Below are 26,450 nucleotides of genomic sequence, written 5' to 3'. Positions count from 1 at the left end.
AATATCAATTTCCAGGAGCTCCGGGGGACTCTGAGATCACAGCAGCTAATGCAGGGATTCTGCTGAGCTGTGCTCACCCCACCAGAGCTGGAATTCCTCTTCAATGGGGTGTCTGCTGAGGAGAGCTGGGGGTGTTTAAACTTCCCCTGGGCTTTCTGGGGCTCAGGTATTCTGGGGTGAGCCCCATCCCAGCTACTGGGATCCAGCCCAAGCCTGCAGCCCAGGGAGGACACTTTCTCTACATTTTAAAGCCAGAAGTGGCTCCTGAAATCAATAGAAAAGGAGATTCCTCTGCAGCCTAGGGAACCACGCTGTCCACATTCTTCCCTGAGGCTTTCAAAGGAGCAGAGGAATCTAATTCCCACTAATTTGCTTTGAAAACACCAACTTAAAATTGTAATTACAGCCTGGTGTCTTACTGCCAAGGGAAGACCCCAGCAGACTGCAGCTTCCTTGCTTCCCTAAAACATCAGTTTTGATGATTTATTAAGACTTACATTTTTAACAATATGATGTTGGTTAATGTTGGAAGATGTTCCTACAATTAATGAAAATTTCATAGACTGACTGGAGAAGAAAGAGACCATTTTGTGTCCCCTACCAGATGGCCTAGACCAGCTGCTCACTTTTTTCTTTGAACTGTGATTCTAATGACTTCTCTGTCCTTTGAAGTCTGCTTAGAGCTGCTGAACCAGATGGATTTGCATGATAGTAGCAGCCCACGTTTAACAGTGGAGGACTTGTGCTATTTTCCCTCCTGGCCACCGCTGAATGCTGCAGTTGGGGGATTTGGAGGGGTGAGTAAACCCGGAATATTGCCAGGCACTGGCAAAATGTGTCTTGGTGTATCATCACTGGCTTCAGTGGAGTTATTCCCCAAACCCTCAGTGTCCTTACCCAGCTCTCAGCTGGTTTTGTTGCTTTACAACCCATGAGACACTGTCAGTCATGGATTTATTTGGGCCTCACAAAGTGGGGGCTGCTGTCAGAATGCACATTTCAGCACCATTAAAAAAAAAAAAGAGGAAAAGATGAAAGAAAGAGCTTTAAATATGTATTAAGAAGTTTTAAAAATAATAAATCACTAAATAAAATGGTGACAAAAGAAACAAAACTGAAAAAGGTCCCTGAGTATGGGTTTGGTAAGAGTAGAGAAGCTGGGGAGGCAACACTGACATTCCTGGGTTTAAAATCTCAAATCACTAGTGAAGGTGGCCACATCACTTTTTCACACTGCCTCCCAGAGCACTCACAGGATCTCAAGCAGCTGCTCCCCCTGGAGCAATGTCCGGGCTGGGCTGACACAGAGCTCTCTAAAATCTCTCAGGACTCTGATGATCCTTGTGGGTCCCTTCCAACTCAGGATATTCTGTCATTCTACGAAAATCATCCCCACACAATAACAACATGCCTAGAGCTGTCTCTGCGCTGTGTTTCTCTGTGCCTGCCTCAGAGGCTTTTAGAGACTTTTGAGGAACAAAGAGCACAGGATAAATGGAATGATAAAGGGAAGGAGCAGAGCAATTCAGGGCACAGAAGGACCCCAAGGCCACGGCACTGGTGGCACAGAAGGTGCTTTCCTTACTCAGTGTGATAAGGAAATGGAAGCAGGGTAAACCAGAGGTGAGGCTGTGCCTGGATGTGACATGGAAGGAAATGGCAGTCTGCTGGCCCTGGAGCCCTCCTGCTCCTTCCCAGGTGGTGTGGAGCCGGTGCTGGCGGCAGTCCAGGTGCAGCAAGGCAGGAGCACCGGGCTGAGCCCCGTTCGGTGACTGTCCCCATCAGCCAGTGCTTCCCAGGCCTCGGCTGCTCCCGGATCCCATCCACAGCGAATGGCGGGAGCCCCGACGGTAACTTGATGTCACCGTGGGTGAGATGTTAATGCTGCTGAGATGCAGATCCCGTCTGGGTTAATGTCCTTAAGGGGAGCAGGTCGCTATTGACGGCCGCTGGTCCCAGTGTCCCCAGTGCTGCCCGATGGCAGAACGTCCTGTGTCTGACCCGAACCGGGTACCGTCAGAGCTGGGACAGCAGCAGCCTGATACAGCACAGCAGCCCCCAGTTTGGGTTACAGCCACCACATCCTCCGCGCCAGGAGAGCTTCACATCAGACACCGCCGATATCTCTTCATGGAACAGCCCGTCCAGCCCTGGCACAGGTGGAGGGATTTAAAAGCCGCCTGGATGCGGCACTTGGGGACACGGCTCGGTGACAGCCTTGGCAGCGCCGCGCCGGTCCCGAGGGGCTTTCCCACGAGGGGTGACTCAGCGCTGGAACACTGGCCGTGGTTCCGAGCCCCGGGCTGTCCCACAGGCGGGCGGGCACCGCCACCTGCCGCGGGCGCTGCCGCCCTCAGCCCGGTCCTCAGCCCTCCCACAGCCCGGTCCTCAGCCCGCCCTCAGCCCTCAGCCCTCCCACAGCCCGCCCTCAGGCCGCCCTCGGCCCGGTCCTCAGCCCGCCCTCAGCCTGGCCTCAGGCCGCTCTCAGCCCGCTTTCAGCCCGGTCCTCAGCCCTCCCACAGCCTGGCCTCAGGCCGCCCTCAGCCCGGTCCTCAGCCCTCCCACAGCCCGCCCTCAGGCCGCCCACAGCCTGGCCTCAGGCCGCCCTCAGGCCGGTCCTCAGCCCGCCCTCAGCCTGGCCTCAGCCTGGCCTCAGCCCTCCCACAGCCCGGTCCTCAGGCCGCCCTCAGCCCGCCCTCAGCCCGCCCTCAGCCCGGCCTCAGCCCGCCCTCAGCCCTCCCACAGCCCGGCCTCAGCCCGCCCTCAGCCCGCCCTCAGGCCGGTCCTCAGCCCTCCCACAGCCCGCCCTCAGGCCGCCCTCAGCCCGCTTTCAGCCCGGCCTCAGCCCTCCCACAGCCCGCCCTCAGCCCTCCCACAGCCCGCCCTCAGCCCTCAGCCCTCAGCCCCCCCTCAGCCCGCTCTCGGCCCGCCCTCAGCCCGCCCTCAGCCCTCAGCCCTCAGCCCTCAGCCCGCCCTCAGCCCGCCCTCAGCCCTCCTTCAGCCCTCCTTCAGCCCTCCCTGAGCCCGCTCTCGGCCCGCCCTCAGCCCGCCCTCAGCCCGCTCTCGGCCCTCCCTCAGCCCTCAGCCCTCAGCCCTCAGCCCGCCCTCAGCCCGCCCTCAGCCCGCCCTCAGTCCGCCCTCTGCCCGCCCTCAGCCCGCTCTCAGCCCGCCCTCTGCCCGCCCTCAGCCCTCCCACAGCCCGCCCTCAGCCCGCCCTCGGCGCTGCCGGGCCGCCGTAGCCGGGCCGCCCCGGAAGGGCTGCGGTTGCCATAGCGGCGGGGCGGGCCGGGCCGCGGGCTATGGCGGCGGCGGAGCCGGGCCCGGCCGCTTCTCTGCGGCGCTGCCTGACGCGGCTCGGAGCGCTGCGGGCCCGGCCCGACGGCGGCCGCCGCACGGAGCTGCACCTGCTCTTCGATCAGCTCATCTCGGAGAGCTGCGGGCCCGAACCTCCGGCCGCGCCCGGCCCGCAGGTACCGGGACATGGGGCACCGGGGCCGCGTGGAGGGAGCCCGGCGGCTGCGGGGATGTGTCCGCGTAGGGAGGAAGAGGAGGCGGCCCCGGCCGCGGCTGCCGCTGTGGGCACGGCGTGCGCGGGGCTTTGTCCCGCTGGGCCACCCCCGTGTCCCCGCGGAGCCCCGAGGGTTCCTCCCCACGGTCTCCCCGCTGATCCCCGAGGGTTCCTCCCCACGGTCTCCCCGCTGATCCCCGAGGGTTCCTCCCCACGGTCCCCCCGCTGCGGGACCTTCCCCGCTCCTCCGCCCGCCCCCGGGCCCCTTCTCCGGCTCCTTGGTGGTTCTGAGCCCTGCTGCCCTGTGCCGAAGCGCTGCCGGGTGGAGATACGGTGGGTGACACCAACAGGTGTGACAGTGGGCCTCGGCGATTCTCATAGTCCGATGCTGGAAAAATAGTAATTTTTGAAACCTTAAAGCAAGCCGTTCAAAGCTGAGCACTCTAGATGAGCAGCATGGATGCTGCTCCATTGGCAACACACAGTACTTCATTATTGCACTGGTTTGTCTTCATTTTATTTCCAAAGCAGGCTTACTTTGCGCTTTACAATTAATTCATTTTTGGACAATGCTCTTCTGTTCCTTGATCTAACTTGGTATTTTCTTTGAGCCACTATTATTGACTTTGTAGTCCCTAAATAATAAACAGGCTTTCTCTTCCAGGATGTTTGTGCTGTGCTTGTCCAAGCCTGTCAGCTGGTTCCCCTTGATCAGGAACATCTTGTCAGCAAAGTCTGTCAGCTTATGCATCACTTACTCAACAGATATCAGGTAGGGAGACTTTGGTCATGTCCCTCCTGTCCCTCAATAAGCCAGCAGAACTCTGTCTTTTTCCAGGGATGTGGAGCCAACCTTCAGAGTTAATTGGATTTTCACTGTATTACTTCTTTTTGGTAGCTGAGGCTCTGATCTGGTTCTAAAATGGTTCCTCATAAAACCACTTCTCAGTCAGAAGTGATTCACCATAGGAAATAGTCTTGGTTTTAGGACATTTGTACAGATTTATCCATTATTTTTCAGGTGTGTTCTCCGCTGATGTGTGATTTTAACAGCCAGATCACCTGAATCTGTGACCAATTTCTCTGGGTTTATTGACTGCAGCCGTAGAAGATGATGTTTATCTTGACCTTTTCTGTTGCAACAGGTGATGGTTGATGAGCAGAACTTGAATTTCCTTCTCTCTTACTGCATCTCGGCTCTGAGGCAGTGCAGCTCCTGGACACATGTTGAAATTCTGCAAGCCTTAGCAGCTCTTGTTTACAATAATGGGCCTAAGTGTCAGAAGGTGAGTTTACAAACAGAAAGTAACAACAAAAACATTTGCACCACTGCTGTTTCTTTTTTTTTTTTTTCTCCTTTTTTTTTTTTCCTGAGAGAAAGAAAAGCTCAAATTGTGTTACCTTTCATGCTAAGATTAGATCCCATTCAAATAGTGGCTGATATTTATGGGAAAGTTGAATTTCAGTTGTATTTATTAATAATTATTATTCCCATGTGGAATACTCTGTACCTGCAGGCTGCAGCTGTAGGGATCACCTTTAAATAAAGGCACAGGCTTAGCCTGCAGACCAACCATGCTGTGCCTCAGGCAGGAAGATCACAGGGGGTTTCAAATTGCACATAACTCCACAGGCTCCTCTGAGGATGCTGAAATCCATCCTGTAACCAGATCAGGGCTTTAGCTCGGTGCCATTTCAAAGCAGAGGCTCTTGGGTCTCAATCCTGTGTGAAGCTCCTTGTTGCTGCAGCTGACAGTGTTGGAAATGCTGAATCCTCCTGCTGTCACCAGCTCGTGGCAGCTTGCAAAGCAGTCTCTGCTGTTGGGCTGAGCCTGGGGTGGTGATGCTCACAGTTTGGGAGCTGCCAGCTTGTGTGGGCTTGTAGCCCGTGTAGTGGCAGCAGTTTGGTGCAGCAGTTGTTCCTAGCTTAGCTTCATGTCTGGGAAGAGAGCATAAACTGGGACTCAGCTGAACTGTGCTCAACTCTGTCCTTTCTCAAAACAAAATAAGAGGACTTAAGGAATTAAGGTTTTCGTGCTGTTTTTTATAAACATAAATCCGTCTCTGGAATCTGAAATTGCAGCTGAGAATTTTTAGGGTTTGTTTTCCTCCTCATTATCCTGCTTTGATTTTTGACTGGTAATGAATTCAACTAATTTCACTAAGTCAGGTGTGCTCTGCCCATGATGGTCATCAGTGAGTGACCTCTCCTTGCCCTTGTCTCAACTTATGAGCCTTTCCTTACATTTTCTCTCCCCTGCCCAATCTGAGGAGCACTTTTGGTGGGCACCTGGCGTCCAGCCAGGCTCCAGCCACCTCCCATGATATTTAGCCCCCAAACAACAAGACCCAGGAGGTTGAGGGATGAGCACTGACCCCTGATGGCTTTTGGTGGTTTGTTTTCAGTATCTCCCAGATCTGCTGGGCCAGGCTGGGCTCCTGCTGCACTTCAGTGACCCTGCCCAGCCAGACGTGGAGCTCAGGAGGGCAGCTGTGCGCAGCATGGCAAACCTGTGCCTCAGGTGTGTACCAGCCTTTTTGGGTGGGTTGGAAAGGTGTAAATCTGCCAGCAAGGTGTAGGTGCATAGATTTGAAATGCAGAGTTTTAGTGTTCCAAGATACCTGTGCATAAAACCATCAATTCTTGGTCTTCCAGAAATAATGTTACAGGGATTAGCTTAGGGGAAAAAGAAAAGCTGTTGTGCTGTTTGGTTTTTGCATGCAGAAGGTTTTCTTTTGTTCTGTGTATGGTAGAGCTGGCCCCTTTCAATCAGCCATTCATCCATCTGGAGCTCTGCAGGACAACAGAGGGCTTGGGTGGGGCTTTGTGTGACTTTATGAACTTGTGGGCAGACTGTAAACCCACCTCGTGTCTCCTGCTCTAATTTTAGTGTCCCTGCACAGCCATACCTGGATGAGTCCTACAGAAGTGTCTGTTTTCAAACTTTCTTAAGTGTTCTGCAGTCTTCAAAAACCTCTGATGTAGATGACATCACTTTTTGCATGGTAAGTGTGGGTCTAAATGTCTAAAATACTCTAATTAGGAGGTTGTGCTGCTGGAATATATGGAATTTGGAATGTTGTCAATTAAGATTTTGCTTTAATAGTCTACAATTTATCATATTACTGTCCCAGTTGAGCAAAACTGCCTAGAAAGTTGCTTGAAAGATGTGAACCTGCAGCATTTTGGGAAGGAAAAGTAAGTAATGCTTTGTTTTCAGTTACTGCAAAGTGCACTGAAAGGTGTCCAGTCGCTTCTCAACGGTGGGAAGATGAAACTGATGCAAACTGACCAAATTGGAGCTCTTCTGGCAGTGTTAAAGGTAAATCCTTAAATCCACCTGGGGAAAGAGGCAGCCACTGGGAGGTTCCAGGTGCTGTTAAGTGGGAAACAGTAGAAGATGAGCAGGAGGGGAGCAGAGAAGCCTCAGCGTGGGGGGAAATGGAGTGTGAGAAACAAAGAAAAATATATTCAGTTTCTCTCACAGCATCCTCACTGCACTTCCCACTGCAGAATGTGAGAGGAAGATGGGAGGCTTGGGGTTTTTTTGACCTACTTGAAATCCTTCTAGACACAGATGGATTTCAGTTGTGTAGCCTTCTACATGGGGGAGACAAGACCTGGGGGAAGGAGCACAGCTGAAAATTGTTTTATAACAGTAAATAACAGTGAATAACAGTAAATCTGTGCCTGAGAAAGGGCCAGAATGCTAACACATTTGTGTTCCTGTTGCAGAAATGCATGTTCCATGGGCTGCCAGGACTGAGCATAGAGGTGCCCACAGCCCTGTACCCTGCTCCTTTACCTCAGTATGATAAAAGGTCCCCTGTCAAGCAGGAACAGTCAGAACCAGCCACCTCTAAGCAGACAGGGGTAAGCTGGGCTGCTCCTGATTCTCCAGCCTGTTGTGTCTTACGTGTCGTGATATTGGTGGCTCTTCATGTCCTGAGCATGTGGCACATTTAATTCTTTGCTTCAAAGGTGTTGGTTATATATTCTGTATTGCTTTGAGAACTCAGGTGACACGAACAAATGGCTCTGCAGGGCTTGGCTTCCCTCAGTTAATCTCTGTGCAACAATTATTTGTCCGTAGCCAAGAATTCCTGGCCTTCAGGCACGGGATTGATGCGTGCAAACTCGCCAAAGCTTTTGATTTTATAAGTCACGTTTTCTCTCCTAACACTTGCACAATTGTTTGACTCTTTCTTAGGGAAGTCAAGTTCATTTAAGACTGATTTCTTGCCTCATCTGTTCCGCCTAATCCTTCTGCAGGTTGCTTTTTAACCCTGTAAATACTTTGGATTACTGATTATCTGAAAGACATGAGAGAAAATAAAGTTGTCTAGTCATGTTGACCTGTTTCTTTTTAGGTGCTGAAAAGAAAGGTTTGTTAGTGTTACCTACTGTAAATCTAAAAACTACAGAAGTATTTAGTAGTGTTCTTTGATCACTTTTGTGTGAAATATGATTTTTAGCTGAAAGTTTTTTCTTGGATATATTTTGCTTTACTGATGAAGAAGCCAAAGCTTAGTTTTAGAGGCTATTCAGTTATAAACTGTTTACTTAGGTATTACTGGAATTTTGTGACTGTTGCTACTAATAAGCAGAATTCAAAAACTCAGATACTAAAGAGTGAGTGTTTAAAGAGTATTGCAGAGACATGTAACTGCATTTATGTATTTGTTAAGCATTGACTAAGAAAAATCAATCTTTTGTCTTAGAGCCGAAGAAGAAAGTGCAAAGGGAAACAAAAGAAGGGAGAGTTTGGGGAAGAAGGAAGAGAAGACTCGGGGGATGCAGGAAACGAGTCAGTGCTGGGAGCAGACATGCTGAAATTGCACTTGGAGGATGTGCAGCCTCGTGCATCAGATGTGTGTGCTGGGAAGGATCCCCTGTCCTCACAGCCCACGGGCTGGAAATGCATCAGCAGCAGCGAGTCGGAATATTCTGATGCTGAAGGTGGAATACAGAGCAAAGTGAGGTGATTGTTGTGCACATGAACATAAAACCACGGGGTCCATGAAACACTTCCACACCATCCTTTGTTCTGAATCAAATCTGCTGAGGGAATCACTTTCCCTTTTGATTTATGAGATGATACGAGAAAATTGGAAGGCAGTAATTTGTGTTGATTTGAAAGTAAATTTGTTCTTCCTCTTCCTGTTCTTGGTCTAAAAGATTTCCTCTCACAGCCAGCCACTGACACACATGAAAGAGGTGGAGTTCATCCCTTGTCCCTGCTGTTTTCATGAACCTTTTTTGTTTGTGTTTAAGGTCTTACCAAGCCAATGTTCGCCAAGGGGCTCTGGCCTGTTTCCTCTCCACTATAAAGTCAATAGAAAAGAGAGTTCTTTATGGCTACTGGTCAGCATTTGTCCCTGATGCCCCTGGAATTGGCAGCCCCCAATCTGTGTCCCTGATGACTATTGCTCTAAAGGACCCTTCTCCAAAGGTGAGGCACTTTTGAGAACAAAAATTGTTCTATTTTCTACTATTAATCTTAGGAGTTGTCTTCTCTTGTCTTCAGTAAGTATATGGGTACTGCCCAAGAAATAAATAGGAAATGTTGGCTAAGGAAACAAAGGATTGATTCTGTATTGCCTAAAGTTATGAAAAAAAGACAGAGTTGAATTTTCTCCTTCTAGAGAGGAATTAATGTATTTTAAAATTCTCCCTGCTCAAAAGAGGTGTTAAAATCTATCACAAATTTTTTATCATTTCAGACACGTGCCTGTGCTCTTCAAGTCCTCTCAGCCTTTCTGGAAGGTTCTAAGCAGTTCCTCTCTGTGGCTGAAGATGCCAATGACCACAAGAGAGCTTTTACTCCCTTCTCTGTCACCATTGCTTCCAGCATCCGGGAGCTGCACCGCTGCCTGCTGCTGGCCCTGGTGGCAGAGTCCTCCTCTCAGACACTGACACAGATTGTCAAGGTACCTGCACAGCTGCAAATGTGCCACGTGCTCCCAAAGGGGTGACACTGCTCTCTAGATTGAGTCCTGAAGAAAGATTGCACGGAATTGCTGGTGAGGAGTGAGGTGGTGGTGAGAAACAGACCTTTGTCATCTCGCAAGACTTCATGGACTGAGTCATCCCACAGAATCATGGAATCACAGAATGGTTTGGGTTGGAAGGGACCTTACTGATCACCTTGTTTCAATCTCCTGCTGTGGACAGGGACACCTTCCACTAGACCAGGTTCCTCAGAGTTCCATCCAGAGTCTAGGGGGTTTCTTTTCTCTTCAGCACAGTTATTTTTTTTCTGCCTTTTTTTTAGTCTTTTTGTAGCTGAATGAACTTATAAAATGATTCTGAAGACTCACACTGACTTTAAAACTGGAGTCCAAATGGACAAATCCTTCCCATGTGCTCTCAAAATCCCTTGGTCTTTATGCCAGGGTCACAGTAGTTAAATCCTTGTTTTTAGGACCTGAGTTTGTATCCAGTGTTCAGGCAGCAGATAATTGGGGTGTTTTTTTTCAGCTGCCCTCAGATAATGAGCTGCCTGAGCGACCTAAATTACAAATGTTAAAACAAACCTGTTGGAGGCCGGGCTGACATTGTAACCAGCACCTTTCTCTGTGTTTCAGTGCCTTGCAAACTTGGTTTCCAACGCACCCTACAGCCGATTGAAACCTGGGCTGCTTACCAGGGTGTGGAACCAGATCAAGCCCTACATCTCTCACAAAGGTTTGCATTCTCTCTCTGTTATATTCCTCCCCTCCTCTGTGCTCCATAAACTCATAATTCAGTAGCAGTGGATGTTTCTGTTATAATCTATCTTGTCTGAAAACTGCTGAGGGAGGATGCTGGGCTGTCAGTGAGATTCTAATGGAGCTTTTTTTGTTCTAATGGAGCTTTTTTTGTTTTTGTCTTCTCTGTTCATTGTCTCTTGCAGATGTTAACGTTCGAGTTTCCAGCCTCACATTGTTGGGGGCAATAGTTTCTGTCCAGGCACCTTTGCCAGAGGTGCAGCTGCTCCTGCAGCAGCCCAGCTCCTCGGGGCTAAACAGCAGCGGCAGCGCAACCCCTGGGCGCTTCTTCTCCTGTGAGCAGTGGAGGACAGCAGTGCCCTGGGCAGGGGAAAGCCCTCGGGACAATCCAGCAGGGTGTGGCCCTCCAGAGCCGTGCTGGCTGCTCCGCCTGTGTGTGTCCATCATCATCCTGCCCCGGGAGGATTCCTGCTCCGACAGCGACACCACCTTCCCGTCCTTGGGCAGCGTCTATGAGCCGTGTCCCCTGCGCCTGGAGGCCCTGCAGGTGGGAGCTGGGCTCAGCTCTGCATTCCCTTGGCTCCCTGCTTTCCCAAGGGGATTTAGGCTGAGGCCAGTGCTGGTGCAGTGAGGCTGAGCAGCTGTGACACCGTGTGTCCTTCTCAGGAACAGTCACAGATGTTGAATCCAAAAACACTTTTAAAGGAGCAGGAATGGATCTGCGAGTCCAGCTTGGGTAGGGGAGGGTCTTGTGTGAGAGCAGTGTCTTAGCCACTAAGTACTGAGCTTTGCTTCAAGCAGTGTATTTATGAAGAGAAAAACATTTACTTTTTGGAGCCACCCACCTAATCTCTTGATACAAAGCTATTAGTGGGATGGAACTGGATTTATCATTCTCTTTCCAGTTGCTATCTGTTAACAGCTTCACGGTACTCCTCTGCTGCCTAAAGAGCATGAGCTGCTGTGATTCAAAGAGAAACATTTTGATTCCTTGGCCACAGCATGGCTGTCCCACTGCAAACCTGCTGCAGCAAGTTCATCTGCCTGTGATTGTTTTATCTCCAGTATTTTTTTCAATATTATTTGGGGGTGTGTGCTGACAGACTGTGAGTCTTCCCCATGCAAACTCCTCCATACAGAATCCAAGTTAAAGTTTTGGTGAGAAACAGTGGGAAAGAGCTGTGTAGTCAGAGAACTGTCTGCAAGGAGCTATGGAGGGGCTCAAGGAGTACCTGTGGATGCTGAGGCTTGGCTTTGTTTTAATTCATGTAGCCACAGCAAAGGGTAAGATTCTGTAACATACATCCCAAGAATTCTCACTCTTTTTCTGGAACAGTAAATGTTTGTTAAATCCAGTTCACAGAAGGCAGCAGCAGTGTTACAGGAGGTGCAGAATGTCCTGCTCTTGGGTTTTTTGGCTACAGGAGCCCTCACTTACAGTAAATAATTCATGGTCTTGCTACCTGATAGTGCTTCTGTGGCTCTTCTTTGAGCAAGATAATGGAACAGGGAGGCTTTTAATCAGCTCTAGTATTCCAGTAGTGCTGCAAAGTGTATCTGTTACATCAGAGTTCAGTATATGGTGCTGGGGTTGGTTAGCTCATTAACATCATTTCAGTGTGTAGTTGGGGTATTTTGGATAAACAGAAGGAAGAAATGCTGAATGGAATTTCCTTGTCTGTGTTTAGGTGTTGGCTCTTCTTGTGAAAGGTTATTTCCCTATGGCTCAGAGCTACTTCCTAGAACTTGGAGAAGTGGCTTGCAGATGCATGGAAGAAATGGATCCATCCATCCAGCTTCATGGAGCCAAAGTAAGAGCAGGAGAACACATCAACATTGTTTTACCAAGTCGGTTTTATCTGTCTGTCTGTGTGCTTTGCAAATGCAGATGAGTGGTGATGAATATTCAAAGCATCTGTGTGTGATGTAGGAATGCAGTACCCTGACACTTTGAGAAATGCACCTTCTGCTTCCAGTCTTGAAGTCTCAGCAGAATGTTGTTGCTCTGCTGAGTCACCAGGAAGCTTGGGATGTGCAAGGACTACAACACTGAGCGTCAGCTGGTGCAGGGGCTGGACTCTGTGACACAAAGATTTCCTCTTTGTGCAGTAGTTTGTTATGCTGTGCCTGCAGGAGACTTTATGTAGGAAAGGCTTTTCCTCTAATTTCAGTACTAGCAGGGACAGAACAGTCCAAACCAGTGCTGAACCTTTTATTTTTGTTCCCTGGGTCAGATGTAGTACTAGGTGAATGTTGTGTACTTCCATGGTCCTTGAGTCGCCCCTGATGGAAAACCTCCTTGCTTTTTGTTCTTTGTAGCTTCTGGAGGAGCTGGGCACGGGTGTCCTGCAGCAGCACAAACCTGACTCCCCCACTGCCCCTGAGCAGAGGGTGCCTGTCAGTGTGGTAAGTGTGAGATTCCACCTCACTGAGCTCCTTCCCTGCCCTCTGCAAAGTCACTGGCACAGACACAGATAAGTAATTGCAGGGAAGCAGGAAGGGACTCAGACTGTGGCTTTATGGATGCCACTATGGACAGTTTCTGGAGATTTCCTGCAGTAATTTGGCAGTTGTTCTTGTCTGGAGACAGATGTGTTGGGTTTTGTTTCTTTTATATGATGTTAACCCTGTGTCTTTGCCGCTTCTCTTCCCAACTCTTGCAGCCTGCTGTAGTTCAGAGAGCTGGAAGAACAGCACTGATTTTGTGTGTGTCATTACTGCTGCATAAAACTTCCAGAATTTCGGTGAATTTGTGTCATTAAAGAGCCAACCTACATTTTTCTGGCTGGTCTCAAGTGCAGAAAGAGTGGCCAGAAGCACAATATATGTGAATTTAGAAAAACTCATTAGCTGTTTGTTGGCTAAGTTTGCAGAAGCTGAGCAATTTGGGCCTGTTTAAGTCTTCCTTCTGTGAACAGAAGACAAGCTTAAAAAATTCTTTGGCTCATGCTTAGTTTTGAGCCTACAAGACAGGAAATGTGTTCAGTAGCATCAGGTTCCTGTTATTTGCTATGAATGTAAATTGTCAGGCAAATGAAAACACTCAGCTGTGTGGATTCAGGAGTGGGATTGCAAGTCTATTAAATGCTATATAAATTTCAGGGTATGATGATCATCTTTAACACACAAACTTGGGTTTAATTGCTGAGTTTAAAAGATAAACCTGGCTGCTTCTCCTGCAGGTTGTGACCTTCTGGACAATGATGTTAAATGGCCCTTTACCTGGCACTCTGCAGAACTCCCCCCACCCCACTCTCCAGACAAGTGCCTGTGATGCCCTGTCCTCTATCTTACCAGAGGCTTTCAGCCTCCTGCAGGTAGGAGAACACACCTTTCCGTGTGGTGTTTTTACCTTTGAGGCTTTGCCCTTGTCCACCAGATTACAGTAGTGTAAAGCCTTTTAAAACTTACCAGGACAAAGCAAAGAAACTTTCCCAAATTTTTTTTTTTCCTCATTCTGAGCATTGTGACTGTTGAAGGCTGGGAAGGGCAATGTCAGGAGTAATTAGCCTGTCAGAACAATTAAACTGTGGGTCACAGCACCTGTTTGGGCCTGCCATGAATACCCAGCCTTGGCAAAGATGCACAGGAGATGGAGGACAAGAATTTAATGGCATGAGGGAGGCTGAGGGATTGTTGTTCTGCTGGTTAATTCTTTGAGGAGCCAGCTGAGCCAACAGCCAGGGCCTGATGTTGTGCACCCATTTGCCAACATGTTGTGGGCAAATGTGGGCACAGTGTTGTGCACCCATTTGGTTTTTTCCCTTTGCTATGTGAAATATGCTTTTAAACATGAAAGCCTTGGCAGAGGATACCCCCTGCATTGTGCAGCTCCTTCTGTGTCACTGTGCCCTTGCTGGGGAGTGCTCTGCCAGATCTCATTTGCCCAGGAATTGCTGGTCCAGCAGTATCTCTGGAATTCTCCAAGTACAGCATGTACTTCATCCTCCTGTACTTTGATCCCATCCCCTCTCCTGTCCCTGTGGCCAAGTGGGGTCAAGTCAGTGCCCACTGTGACCTTTTGTCATGGGCTGGTGAACTGACAACCTGCCCAGGCGGAGCTCACCCTGCCTGCCTGTCCTGCTTAATGAGGGGCAGAGAGGGAAGGAAGGCAAGAGCAGCCCATCCTCTCTGTGTGAGCCGTTCCTTCTACTTTGGAGAAGAGTTAATGCTTTGATTTCCTTTGTGGTCTCCCCTAACAGCAGTGAGATCCTGTGTGCTGGAAACATTCCTGAAACACTGCTCAATTCCCTTTATCTGGAGCATGCTCTGAGTGGAAGCTCCTTCAGATACAGAGTCTTTCAGAGGATTGTGTGTCCCTGTGGGACAGAGCTCTCCTCAGCCCCCCTGTTGTCACTGCTGCTCCTCTTTGCAGGGTGACCAGCAGATCCTGTGTGTCACGTTGCTGCTTGGCCTGAACCACAGTGAGAACCCCCTGGTGAAAGCTGCTGCTGCCCGAGCCCTGGGAGTCTACATCCTCTTCCCGTGCCTCAGGCAGGTCAGAGCCAGCCCATTCCCTTCCTCTGAGCCATTTTATAATGATGTGGAACACGGATTTGTTTGAAATTAATTCACTTTACTTTTAGCCTGTAGCGTATTTGTAGTTTTTCCTTACTGGCTCCAGACCTGCTCTTGCCTTTGGTGTGAGGGCAGAAGCAGTGCAGCTTTCAGGGAGGTGAAGCAGAAGTGAGAGGAAAAGGAGAGAGGTCAGGCTCTTCCCAGGCTCTCAGGGATGGAAGCTGGAGTGGTTGGGTTGGCACAGAGGAGCTGGGATGAAGGGAACAGCTGTACAGTGCTCTGAGGAGTTTAATGTTGGACTCCATCTTTGGGGTCTTTTCCAACCTTCAGGATTCTATATTGTAACAAGTTTTTAATGTGAAGCCTTCAGTTTTGCTTAAAACTAAGAAATAAAGCTTATTTGGAGGGAAAAAAACCACCCTGATTTTTTTCTACAAAATATCATCTTAGCTTGGCTGAGCTGGAAGATTAATTTTTACAACGTAACCTTTAAGTGAGTGATTTTAATATCAAAAATATGCAGAAGCTGACTTTGGAGTTTAATTCCAAAATATTTTGAAAGAAAATCCTTTACCATAGGCACATGTAAAGTGCCATAGGAGAGAAGATTAGACAGGCAGATCAACAGGGAGCTTGGAGAAGCAATTACTTAAAGGGTGGGATTTGATGAGCGTAAGGTTGGCAGTTCATGTAATTATGTTAAAATGTAAAGCAGCTAAATCACCAATGGAATTAAATAATCCATTGAAGCTTTTCAGCAACAGCTACCCAAGAGTGGTGGATTTGGTCAGCATTCAGGCTTGGACTGTTAATTAAAGGTCAGGCAAAGCTGCAGAGAGCACCATGAGCTCATTAAAAGGTGTCACCTAGAAAAGAAAAGTAAATGAACAGAGCTGATCTCTCTCTCATTTTCCCTGGAAAAAACCAGTGTGTGTTACTAAGGAAATCACCTGTGTTTTGAGAACTTTGTAACTTTGCAGCAGTTTTTGCTTTGACAGGATGTGATGTTTGTGGCAGACACAGCAAATGCCATTCTGAACTCCCTCCATGACAAGTCTCCCAACGTCCGTGCCAAGGCAGCCTGGTCCCTGGGCAACCTCACAGACACCCTCATCATCAACATGTAGGTGACACGCCCTGCCCTGTCCCCAGGTGTCACACAGAGCAGACATAAGGTCTGCAACAGGACACGGCCTCAGGCTGTGCCAGGAGAGCTCCAGGCTGGACATCAGGGGGAATTTCTCCATGGAAGGGGTAGTCAGGCACTGGAAGGGGATCAGGCACAGCTTGGACTCTGGAAGGGCTTTTCCAATCAAAATGATTCTGTGATACTTAACATCAAAAAAAAAAAAAAAAAAAAGCTGAAATTTGGCTTGGATCCTTCTTTTTAACCACCCTCTGCCTGTGTGTCTCCCAGGGTGTGACACTGTTTAGGCATCCTGTATCCATCTGGGAACACCTCCCACTATCCCAGCTTGCTCCAAGCCCTGTCCAGCCTGCCCTTGGACACTTCCAGGTATGGGGTAGCCACAGCTTCTCTGGGCACCCTCACAGGGATCAGGTTTTTTTTTCTAATATCTGATCTAAACCTACTCAGTTTTAAGCCATTCCCCTTTGTCCTGTCACTCTAAGGCGAGACTCTATAAAACTTTTCACTTTTTAGTTTTCCATTAATAAATATTTAACCCTTCCTCAAGCCAGAGACTGAGGGAAGCCCAACCTACTGTTACATTTTTAACAGGAAAATAGTTATCATATATTCCTGCTACAGAATTGTCCCTGAGCAATTCGTTGCCCTCTGTTTTTTATTAGACTTAACCATTGCTAACCAGCTTTCTTGCATTGATAGTTTGGTTTTAAATTAATAAACATAGTGGTCACATGCAGAAAGGTCTGCCTTACATATTAGCCTTCTAAAGAGTGAAGGTTGTTTGTTCATGGGCCTTTATAAAGGGTGGTATCACATCTTTGAGGATGGAGCAAGGGTGTTCACAGGGTGATTCTCCTGCCAGGGAAACCATGGGACAAAGCTTCCAGGAGGAACTTTCTGATCTCCTGCTGCTGAAATTGCTGCGGTCTGCAACAGAAGCATCCAAGGACAGAGACAAGGTAAGGCTGAGGGGAAGGAGGGTGGGGTTGGTGTAGTTAACTCCTACATTAAAAAAAAAAAAAAAAAGAAAAGGAAAAAGGCACCAGTTACTTCATGTGTCTTTGCCCCAACGTTTGAGGGGAGCTGCAGCTCAGATCCTCCCCTGAGGGCTGGTGTTCAGAGGTTGCCTGTGTTGTTTGGATTGCAGGGAACTGGACTGGGCTTTTCCACAGGGCAGGGATTTTTCCTTTGGTTTGTGGCCATTTGCAGAGAGTGCTCTTTCTGGTGGCATTTAGGAAGACACAGTGTGATTCCAGCTGTGCTCCTTGCTGCCTCTGAGATGATTTCACAGCAAGCTTGAGATCAAACCTGCCGACAGCCCGAAAACCGGAGGGGTTTTTGTGTGTTCCAGGTGAAGAGCAACGCTGTCCGTGCCCTTGGGAACGTGCTCCATTTCCTGCAGCCCTGCCACGTGGCCAACCCCAGGTTCAGGGAGGCCATGGAGGAGTCCCTGCAGGCCCTGATTGCCACGGTGGGCAGCGAGGCCACCATGAAGGTGCGCTGGAACGCGTGCTACGCGCTGGGGAACGTGTTCAAGAACCCTGCCCTGCCTCTTGGTGAGAGCCTGTGCCCCTGCCTCGGGGCTGCCTCAGCTCCTGTGGGGCTGATCACATCGTCCCTGCTGCCACTGGGGTGGAGAGAAGGGGGGAAACCAACGGAGCTGAGTCTTGCTGTCACAGCTTTCCCAGGGCTCTTCCCAGTGGAACAGACTCAGCTCCTTCCAGTGCCAGTGCAGGTGTAACTGCTGGATCTGTCATCCCAGGAAGAAGTGTGAGGGTGGGATTATAGGTGTGAGTAAATGCCAAATGTCCTTGTGTAAAACTTTGGGAGATTAACTGTTTTAACTAATATTTCATTTCATAACCCCTGATTCTTTCATTTAAACCACAACAAATTCAATAAATGCCAGCCCATTAAATATTCAGGAGACATTTACAGTGTTGCATATTTTGGCTGATTTAAAAAGGGGTTTTTTTGGTGGGTTTTTTTTCAGGAGAGGCTCTTTGGGCCACTCAGGCTTTCAGTGCCCTTTCCTCTGTAGTCAAGTCCTGCAAGAACTTCAAAGTGAGAATCAAGTCAGCCATGGCCCTGTCCATCCCCAGCAGGAGGGAATGCTACGGCTCCACGGAGCAGTTCTGCCAAATCTGGAGTGCCTTGGTGGTGGCCCTGCAGAGGAGTGAGGACACCGAGGACTTCCTGGAGTTCAAGTACAGCTCCAGCCTCAGGACCCAGATCTGCCGGGCCCTGCTGCACCTGCTGGGGCTGGCGAGGAGCACAGACCTGCCCTTCCTCGGGGCCACCCTCAGGGCCCACGGGGACGCCATCAAACCCTACGTGCTGCAGTACCTCAGGGCTTCAGGGGAGGAGAGCGAGGCCGGGATGCACACGGACCTGGGGGAGAGGGAGAGAGGAGTGCAGAGAGCCATCGACCATCTCAGTGGGGTCGAGAGAGAGCTGCAGGGCAAGGTGAGAGTGAGAGTGTCCCTGTACCTGGAGGATGTCCTGACGGACCACACCAATGCCACGGGGCTGACAGAAGCTTGAAGGGAGCGCCCATTTCAGTGACCAAAACTTCCACAGGGGGCACCGAACTCTTGCACAGGAGGAAAAAGTTTCCTGCCGCTGATATTAAATATTGTATTTCAGAATTTATTAATAATGCCTCTAGGACTTCATTTTTATATTATTACTATTTTTTATGGCTGTGTTTGGTGAACTCTGCCGTGGCCCTCCCTGGGGCTGGTTTGTGCACTTTGCTGTCGCAGCGTCGCCACTTGGAAAACAAACGCCTTTTCCTCCTCTGTGTGTTTTATAAAGCTGCCTGTTCCCTCAGCTTATCTCCAAGCATTTTGTTCCTATTGCTGCAGGATCCAGAATCATGTTTGTAAAGCAGGGGGCTGGAAGAATTTTGTTTTTCAGAGCATTGCAAATGTTGTCACTCTTGTGTTCCTGCAATAAACCCAAATACGCCAATATTTGAAGAACAGCTTAGAGCAAACACCCTTTGCCTTTACCTGTCTGTGTTCCCAGTATCCTACACCTGGCCTGTGCCTTCCTGCTGCCTCCACTCATCCTGTCTTCCAAAAAAATCAAAACTCCTCATTTCCAGGTGGATGGTACTGTGCTGCCTAAACAGAAAATTCAAAGTAGGTTCTCCAAGGCTGGAATTTTGGCTCTCCAAGCACCTCTGTGGGCGGTGCAGTGATGTCCTAACAGCACATGGATTTGTTTCTGGTTCTGGAGTTTTGCCCTCTTCCATTCCTTCCTGCTGGTGTTACTTACTCTGTGTTTGCTCTGTGCTTACTCTGCTGATAGCCAGGGGAGTGCTGAGCTCTCTGATGTTGCTGGGGACAAATCAGCACCTCCAGGAATGAGCAGGGCTCTGGGGCTCTCAGAGTTAAGTGCCTGCTGTCCTAACCCCGGGCTGGGTGTTTGAACAGGGCTCAGGGCATGTCATAAACCCTCTGGGGGATACAAAATTCATCTGCTTTGTTCTTCCACCCTCACCGCTGCTTTCAGCAGGCCTCAAGTGCTGAGAGTATCCAAAACTTCCTGGAGCAATGGAGCGTTTTCCAGGGGCTGGATGGGGCCAGTTCTCTGCCAGGGATGACTCCTCCTGCTGTCCCAGCCCCGTGTGTGTGTGGTCAGGGAGGGAAACGCTGGGATGGAGGCAGAGCTGAGCATCCCTGCTGGGCCCTGTCCCACAGCCACTGGAAGCACACCTTCACCTGCATTTCTTCCCCAAAGTTGCTGACATCTCTAGAGCCTCCTGGTGCTGAGGCAGCTGTGGGGGCTTGGGAGCAGGTACACCCTGTGAGCACACCCAGCTCCATCCAGTGTCAGGCTGTTCTCTGCACAGAGGACTCTGGTTTTATGCAGCCCAGGAGGCAGGTGGGAGCTGCTGTTATTCCCAGTATATTCTCTGGGGACAAAGGGCTGTGTGCCCTGTGCCACCCCTCGGTGCCAGTGAGAGCCACTGGGCTGGCTGTGAGGTGCTGGGGGCCGGGGAAAGGCAGCACCTTCCCCACCCTGGCCAAGGTTTTATTGTACTGCCTCTTTATTGTTGTGTTTACAAGCCAGGCCCTTTATAGGTTTTCCTATGAATAGTTCCAAGGAGAAGGTAATTACCTTATCACATGCGGGATGATTTATAGCCAAGGTGGCAAGGGACATTCAAGCTCCACATCGGCTCCGTTTGAAAGACAATCCTGCTGTTCTTCCGCGGGGTCACTGGGTGGGAAAAACAAAAGGGCTTTAGTGCCCGGCCCCATCCCAGCCCGGGGCTGTCTCCTGCGGCCCCAGGGAGCGATTCCCTGGGCTCGTCACCCACCTGCAGCCCCGTGGGCTCCTCCCTGGGCAGCGCAGCAAGGAGCAACCACAGCGAGTCACTTACAGCGTCCCTGGGGGCTGTTAAACACTCCCCTCTCTTTAATTGTTACTTTTATTTTAAAGGTTTTATTTTTTCCTTCCCTCCAGCACCCGTCTCTACGACCGGGAAGCGCAGACACTGATTTATCGGTCACCCCGCGGCTGTTGCTCCCCGAGCATCCCAAGGCAGCCGCCTCCATAGTCCGACGGTCCCTGTCCCTGTCCCCACGAGGTGGCACCACGTCCCCGGGCACGGCGGGCGCGGCCCCGCGGCGACAGCGGCGACAGCGGCCACTCCGCTTGCTCGTGTCCCCTCGTTGGGGTTCTGGTTGTCCCCTCAGTGCGGTCGTGGGGTGCACGGGGGTTCCCCGACAGGACACGGGTGTCACCAGCCCGGACAGCCACCGGAGCGTCCCGCGGCACCCGCGGTCCCAGCGGGGGCAGACACGGCGCCTTCCCCTGGGATAAATGGGATATTCTCCCTCCCGGTGCGCGGCCGCGGCTGGTGGCTTTGGGTGCTCCCTCCGGCAGCCCACGGTGTCACTGCCACCGGCCCGTGAGCAATGGGGTGGCGAAGGCAGGGGTGACTTCCAGTGGCGGGGTCAAAGGGAAGAGGCTGATCCTCAGTTCATGCCTGCTGTCTCTCCCATAAAAAATGGCCCGGCTCTATCTCGCAGGCCGTCCCTCCCTGGGACCCGCTAATTCGGTGATTTTTATCCTGTCTGTTTTCCTTCTCTCCCCTCTGCAACCTCCCGGCGCTCCCCCTCGGGCGGCTCCGGGCTGGGCGCTGATGGATGGAGCTCCCGCACGGAGGAGGATTTGGGCACAGCCCGACCCTCGGCGGCCCGACCGGGCTGTCCCAGCAGCCACCCTCTCCCCGGGGGCCAAAGCCCGGTGCAGGACGAATCCCAGCGGGAAGGGTGCGGGCAAGGAGGGAAAGAGTGGGGAAGAGAACCGAGGGCACCCCAGGGCTGTGGGCACCGCAGCGCCAAGCGGGGCTGGGCACAGAGATTCTAACGGGGCTCGGCGAGCGCCGGGGAGCAGGATTGTCCCTGGGGTCATGCTGTGCCACCCCCGGGGAAAGGGAGCCCACGCTGCTCCGGGGGGGTGCTCTGGCTCCCCGGGAGCCCAGACTGGTATTTCAGTCTAGACGTGCTGGTATTTTTTCAGTCCAGCAGATTTCCTTGATGGCCCAGCGGTGGAGCAGGGGCACGCCTGGCACGGTGGCAGTGCCAGGGCGGGGGGTGCCCGCGGGGCCACAGCCTGGGCAGGCGACACCGTCCCCAATCCCCGCTCCTGGGGCAGCAGGAAAAAAAAAGAAAAAAAAACAACAAACGTTTGCCCTGGAATGGGAGGGAAAACTATGTGGAACTTGAAATTTGCTCATAAAGCCGGGCTTGCCGGGTGGGAGGCTTGCCACATCTTGCTCCAGCGCTGCCCCACGTGCAGACAGAGCGCTGCGGTGGGTGGGTGACTGAGCCATCACCGCTGTCCCCGCTGTCCCTGTGCCGCACCGCCGGGGCTGGCCCGGGGAGATATTCTGGGGGGTCACCGGCTCGGTGCTGGCAGAAACATCGCCGTGACTCGGGGCTGTCCCCTCCGCGCTGCCGCCGCTGGGTCGATGCTTTCCCCAGCCCTGCCTGCCCAGGCAATGTCCCTCTGCGTGCCACCCATCCCGTGGGGACACATCCCGGGGACTGCCGGGGGGACAAAGGCGGCTTTCAGGGCCCCGGCCGTGCTTGGGCGGCCTCGGAGATGTGTGAAATTCGGCTTTGGCCCAGCTCCTTCCTGGAGCGGAACTGTTCTCAGCGAAACCGTCCCCACCACCCGCCCTAATGGCTTTTCTCTGTGCGCCCGCATTAATGAACGCGAGGCCCAGCCTAATCGGGGGGAAGCCATGCAAGTAATTGCTTGAATTTTTAATTCGGGGTTATGATAGGGGAATCAAAGTCACACGGCAGCCGCTGAGGCCGCCCGCGGCTCCGCACCATTGACTCCCGCAATTTGCTTTTGATTTTTGCCCTCCCGGTTCCCCCCACGGCCCGCTGCGGACCCCGCTGGGGGCCGGCCTGGACCCTCCCAGGGAGGGCAGAGAATGGGCCTGGGGTGGGGGTCCCACCTGCAACAGGGGCTGGGGTGAGCCGGGCTGTGTCCCTGCGGGCTCTTGCCACAGGTGGGACGTTGTTTCCAGCCCCCGACAGCGTTTCCTTGTGGAGGGCTGGGTTTTACTTTTCTTGGAAAAGTAAAATTTTTACTTTTCTTTTGGATTTCTCTGGTTCCGTTGTGGCAGCTCTTGTCCTCAGCCTGGGGAGCAACCAGTGGGAACCCCTTGTGCAGAGCACGTCTGGTGCCACCATTGTCCCACGAAGGGGCAAGTGACACAGACACCCATGGCCATGGGGTGACATGTGGGATGGTGGGGCTGGCAGGGTTTGCGTTGGGGCCTCTCTGTAGCGCAACTGAGACTCACACTGAAGCCACCCCAAATTTGGGAGCCCTGTCCTCAGGGAGCTCCTCCAGCCCTGAGCATCCCCTGGGCCTTGGCACTGGCCACGCCGCTTTTGTTTTCCCAGAAAACAACCCCACCTCCAGGCTGGTTCCAGCTCGCTTCCCTCCGCTTTGTCTTAAAATTAATAAAGAGTCAGAGGACGCTCGGCAAAGCAGAATGGCATCCGTGCAATGCCTGTCCCTGTGGGGACACCAGCGGGGCCACCCTGCCTGGCACCAGCACCGGGGGGCAACGGGAGGAGCCACTGGGCCAGTGCCACCCCAGCCCCGGGCACAGCCAGGCATGGGACAGTCCCTGTGGGCACGGGGTGGCCCAGCTCTGCTCGGGGACCCGCTGCCTGCCCCGTGACCCCGTGTTTGGGGTTTGGGCCGCTGTTGTGGTGTTCCTTGTGCCGCGATCCCACGGGCAGATAGCATTGTTTGCCCTGACACGTAAGCCAGTGACAACCTGCAAGAGCTCTGGCATGGATTCCGCCCGCTCTCCCGGCCTGCCCCGCTTCCAGCGCCTTTTTATAGCCCAGCAGAACTTGTTTTGCTGTGGCAGCCAAGCAGAACCTGAGTGTGAGCTGGAGCTGCGGGGGGACGTGTGTGTGGCTCACGGAGGCTGCTGGGTCACGTCCGCACCCCTGCGGCCCCAAACCCCCCTGCAGTGGGTCCCTGCACCCCACGGCTCCCCAGCTCCTGCCCTCCCCTCCAGCTCAGCGCCTGGGCAGGCTGAGGGAAGCCTCGAGGCTCTGAAAATGAGGGGTCTGGGGTTTTGGGGGGATCCGGAGTGGGGCCATACTGCTGGGGAGGGAAGGGGATGGGAAAGCCACCGGTGCAGAAGGACACATTGTCATGGCCATGGGCAGGGGACGAGCTGAGGCTGTCCTGACCCCCACTGCCTGTCCCCTGGCAGAGTAAAGGGACACCAAGCAGCCCCAGAAGGGTCCCACCTGCGGGTGAGGGGCCACCCGGCCCCCTGTGCCCCCCAGAGCAGCGCAGCCTCGGCACAGGACGGGAGGTGAAGACGGATTATGAAAGTGTTTCTTTGCTTTGCTTTTGAGAAAGGAGAACTTCAAAGGGGCCATTTATCACCAGACAAAGAGAGTCGCGAGTTATTTGCAAAGTGTAGGGGAGCAACATTAATTATCAGCATGACAGACAAACACTGCTGCCGGGTGTCCTCCTGCCCACCCTGCGCCCTGTCCCTGCACGTCCTGGGTGCCTCCTGTCCCCCCATGTGCCAGTCCCAGCCCCTGTCTGCTCTCCTCCCCCTGTGCCAGGTGGACCTGCGGGGCTCTGGGTTAGGGCACTGGGGTGATGATGTCCCCAGGGTGATGCATGTCCCCAGCATCGGTGCACCCACACGGCTGGAGGGGCAACACGACCATTGTCCCTGGTGCTGACACCGCAGCCAGAGTGCTCCTGTGGGGTGGGACCAGACGTGGTGGACACCAGACAGGGATAAATCCACACCCTTCAGTCCATTCCTGAGCCCATCTCTTCCAGGATGATGCCCAGGTTCGTGTTGGTGCTTGGAGCAGGGAGCACACAGGTGGAAGAGGATTTCCACACCAAAGCCTCCCTCTGTACCTTGGTGACAGCTTGGACACGTCCCTTCCCTGGGAGCTGAGTGGGTTGTGCAGCACAGCCCGTGATGGGACACGTGGAGGATGTCGCTGGGGTCTCTGCGCTGGGGACTGCAGGGGACAGGGACAGCAGGGCTCAGCCCAGAGATGGGGCACCCTACCACCGAGCCTCTGCCGAGGGAGAGCCGAGGCTCTGTCCTCCATCTGGGAGGGAGAAGACAGGCAAAAAGGGAGTTTGCATCCTAAACAAAAGTGCCAACAGGCCTGACTTCCCCGGAGGGTGGAAGTGGCACCTGTGCGGTGTTGGAGGCTGTGACTCTCGGGGTGCTGGGGTGAGAGGGCCCTGCCTCGGCAGCCCCGGGCGGGGCGGGCAGCTCTGCCTTTCATGTCTGATCCCTCCCGAAACCACAGCTTCCCTTCGCCCCGCGCGGGGATCAACCGCGGGTCATATTTAATAAAGGTGGGGATGGGAGAAGCCTTCAAAACATTACATCACCTCGGTGTGGGGGAGGCGGAGGCAGGCAGGGAATGCGAAAATCTCAGCGCAAGTGGGGGCAGAGGAGAAAAAAAAAAAAAAAATCTCCGCGAGGGGGTTTAATGGGCCTGTTTTTGGTGGGAACTCTCTTGCCCACTGCCCGCGAGGTCAGAGGCGGTGTCTGCACGCGCTCAGGCGTTAAATGAAACTGTAAGGAAAAAAATGAGAGGCAGATACGAAATGCGTAAACGCGCCCGTGGCAGAAATCAGAAATCCCCCGGCGCTGTGCCCGCCCTGGCGGCCGCAGGAAAAGTCCCACCAGAGCCGTGTCCCCACTCTGCTGGGAGCTGGGCACCGGCCGGGACAGCGGGTGCCCTGGCACCGGCTCCTGTGCCAGAGGCAGTGCCAGGAGCAAAGTCCCCCGTGCCCGGGGCTGTGCCCGTGGCTGCCCCTGCCCTGGCACCCGTGGCAAGGTGCCTCCTGGCCCAGGGCAGACGCTGCTGGCCCCTCCGTGCTGATGGACGAGGAGGATGTGGCCATGGGGAAGGGGCTGTCTGGAGCAGGCGGATGCCATCAGGAGGATGCTGATTCCCTCCCTGTGGCCGCCGTGAAGGGACGAGCCGCTGCTTTGGTCCCCGGAGCCTCTGAGGTGATGGGGAGCGGCAGGTTCCAGCCCCGAGAGCTGCCGGCCAATGCGGGCTGGCTGCGAACCAGGTGGCTTCGGAGGGTTGAGGGGCAGAGCAGAGCATGCTCAGATCCAAACAAAAAAAAAAAAAAAAGAAAAAAAAAAAAAAAAAAAAAAAAGAAAAAAAAAAATCCCCGGTGCAGCCGCCCTGCATTCCCAGCCGCAGTCACCTCCCGCTGAAAGCTCGGGCTGATGCTCCCGCCGGGCTGGGGCTGGGAAACTATGTGCTCCCAGCCCCGCGGGGCACCCACGGGCCCCCCGAGCCGTAATGACCACGCTCCTCTGCTGAGAGGAGTTAATGAGCTGTGCCGGACAACGATGGGAAAAGGCACCGAGGCTCCTGACATCGCTCGGAGGAGCGGGGCGTGGAACAAGGGGGAAGAGCAGTGGGGTGAGAGAGATGGACCAGAAAACGATATCCACTTCATTAGCCAGGTGGTTCCAAATGTGTGGAAACAGGACAAGGTCCAGGGCACCCACTGTGACAGAACATTATTATCATGCGATGCCATGAAGCCTGTGCAAAGACCAAGTCAAAGCTCAGCAGCCCACTTGAAAGGGAAAGGGGATCTTCTGGGAACAGGAGCCAGGCTGTTCCCAGGCCGGCTCAGGGTGGGGGTGTCCCAGCCCGTGCCGGGGGGTCTGGGCGCTCAGCCCGGCTCCTGCTCTCCCCCGGCACCTGCAGAGCCTCCCCCAAACCGCCCCGAGCAGGAGCCTGGGAAGGGGCAGCGGTGGCAGCCCAGCCCGGGGGGCACGGCGGGTGTCACACACGTCCTGGTGGCACTGAGTGGGTGCTCGGGGGTGGCAGAGGTCCCTCAGCCCCCACGGGTGAGGGGTTTGGTGTCTCTTCCGTCACCTGGGATCTGGAGAATTTTGGGGTGACCGGGGAGCTGCTGTGGTGTGAAGGATGAGGGTAGCTGTGGGTGCAGGGCATGTGCCACCCTCAGAGGTGGGAG

The 26,450-nt window shown here is 52.8% G+C and overlaps 1 protein-coding gene across 2 annotated transcripts; it reads left to right on the top strand.

Moving 5' to 3' along the window:
• Positions 1–3,346: 3,346 nt before the first annotated feature.
• On the top strand, positions 3,347–18,862 carry HEATR6 (HEAT repeat containing 6). Of its 2 annotated transcripts, XM_066333552.1 has the most exons (20): positions 3,347–3,470; positions 4,173–4,280; positions 4,654–4,794; positions 5,915–6,030; positions 6,400–6,514; positions 6,730–6,831; positions 7,245–7,382; positions 8,231–8,490; positions 8,784–8,961; positions 9,233–9,439; positions 10,097–10,196; positions 10,405–10,766; positions 11,908–12,030; positions 12,539–12,625; positions 13,402–13,536; positions 14,595–14,717; positions 15,736–15,860; positions 16,750–16,846; positions 17,239–17,443; positions 17,881–18,862. In XM_066333552.1, exons 2-20 carry the CDS (start codon positions 4,254–4,256, stop codon positions 18,429–18,431), a joined length of 3,192 nt encoding a protein of 1,063 aa, XP_066189649.1. In that variant the 5' UTR covers positions 3,347–3,470; positions 4,173–4,253; the 3' UTR covers positions 18,432–18,862. The 2 variants fall into 2 exon arrangements, with proteins under 2 accessions (XP_066189649.1, XP_066189650.1); XM_066333553.1 differs by lacking the exon at positions 3,347–3,470 and having other exon boundaries at positions 4,176–4,280; positions 17,239–17,382; positions 17,881–18,025.
• Positions 18,863–26,450: the final 7,588 nt, after the last annotated feature.

This window comes from Sylvia atricapilla, chromosome 20 (assembly GCF_009819655.1).
Source record: "Sylvia atricapilla isolate bSylAtr1 chromosome 20, bSylAtr1.pri, whole genome shotgun sequence".
Lineage (NCBI taxonomy): Eukaryota > Metazoa > Chordata > Aves > Passeriformes > Sylviidae > Sylvia > Sylvia atricapilla.
This window is presented reverse-complemented; position numbering and strand designations above follow the sequence as displayed.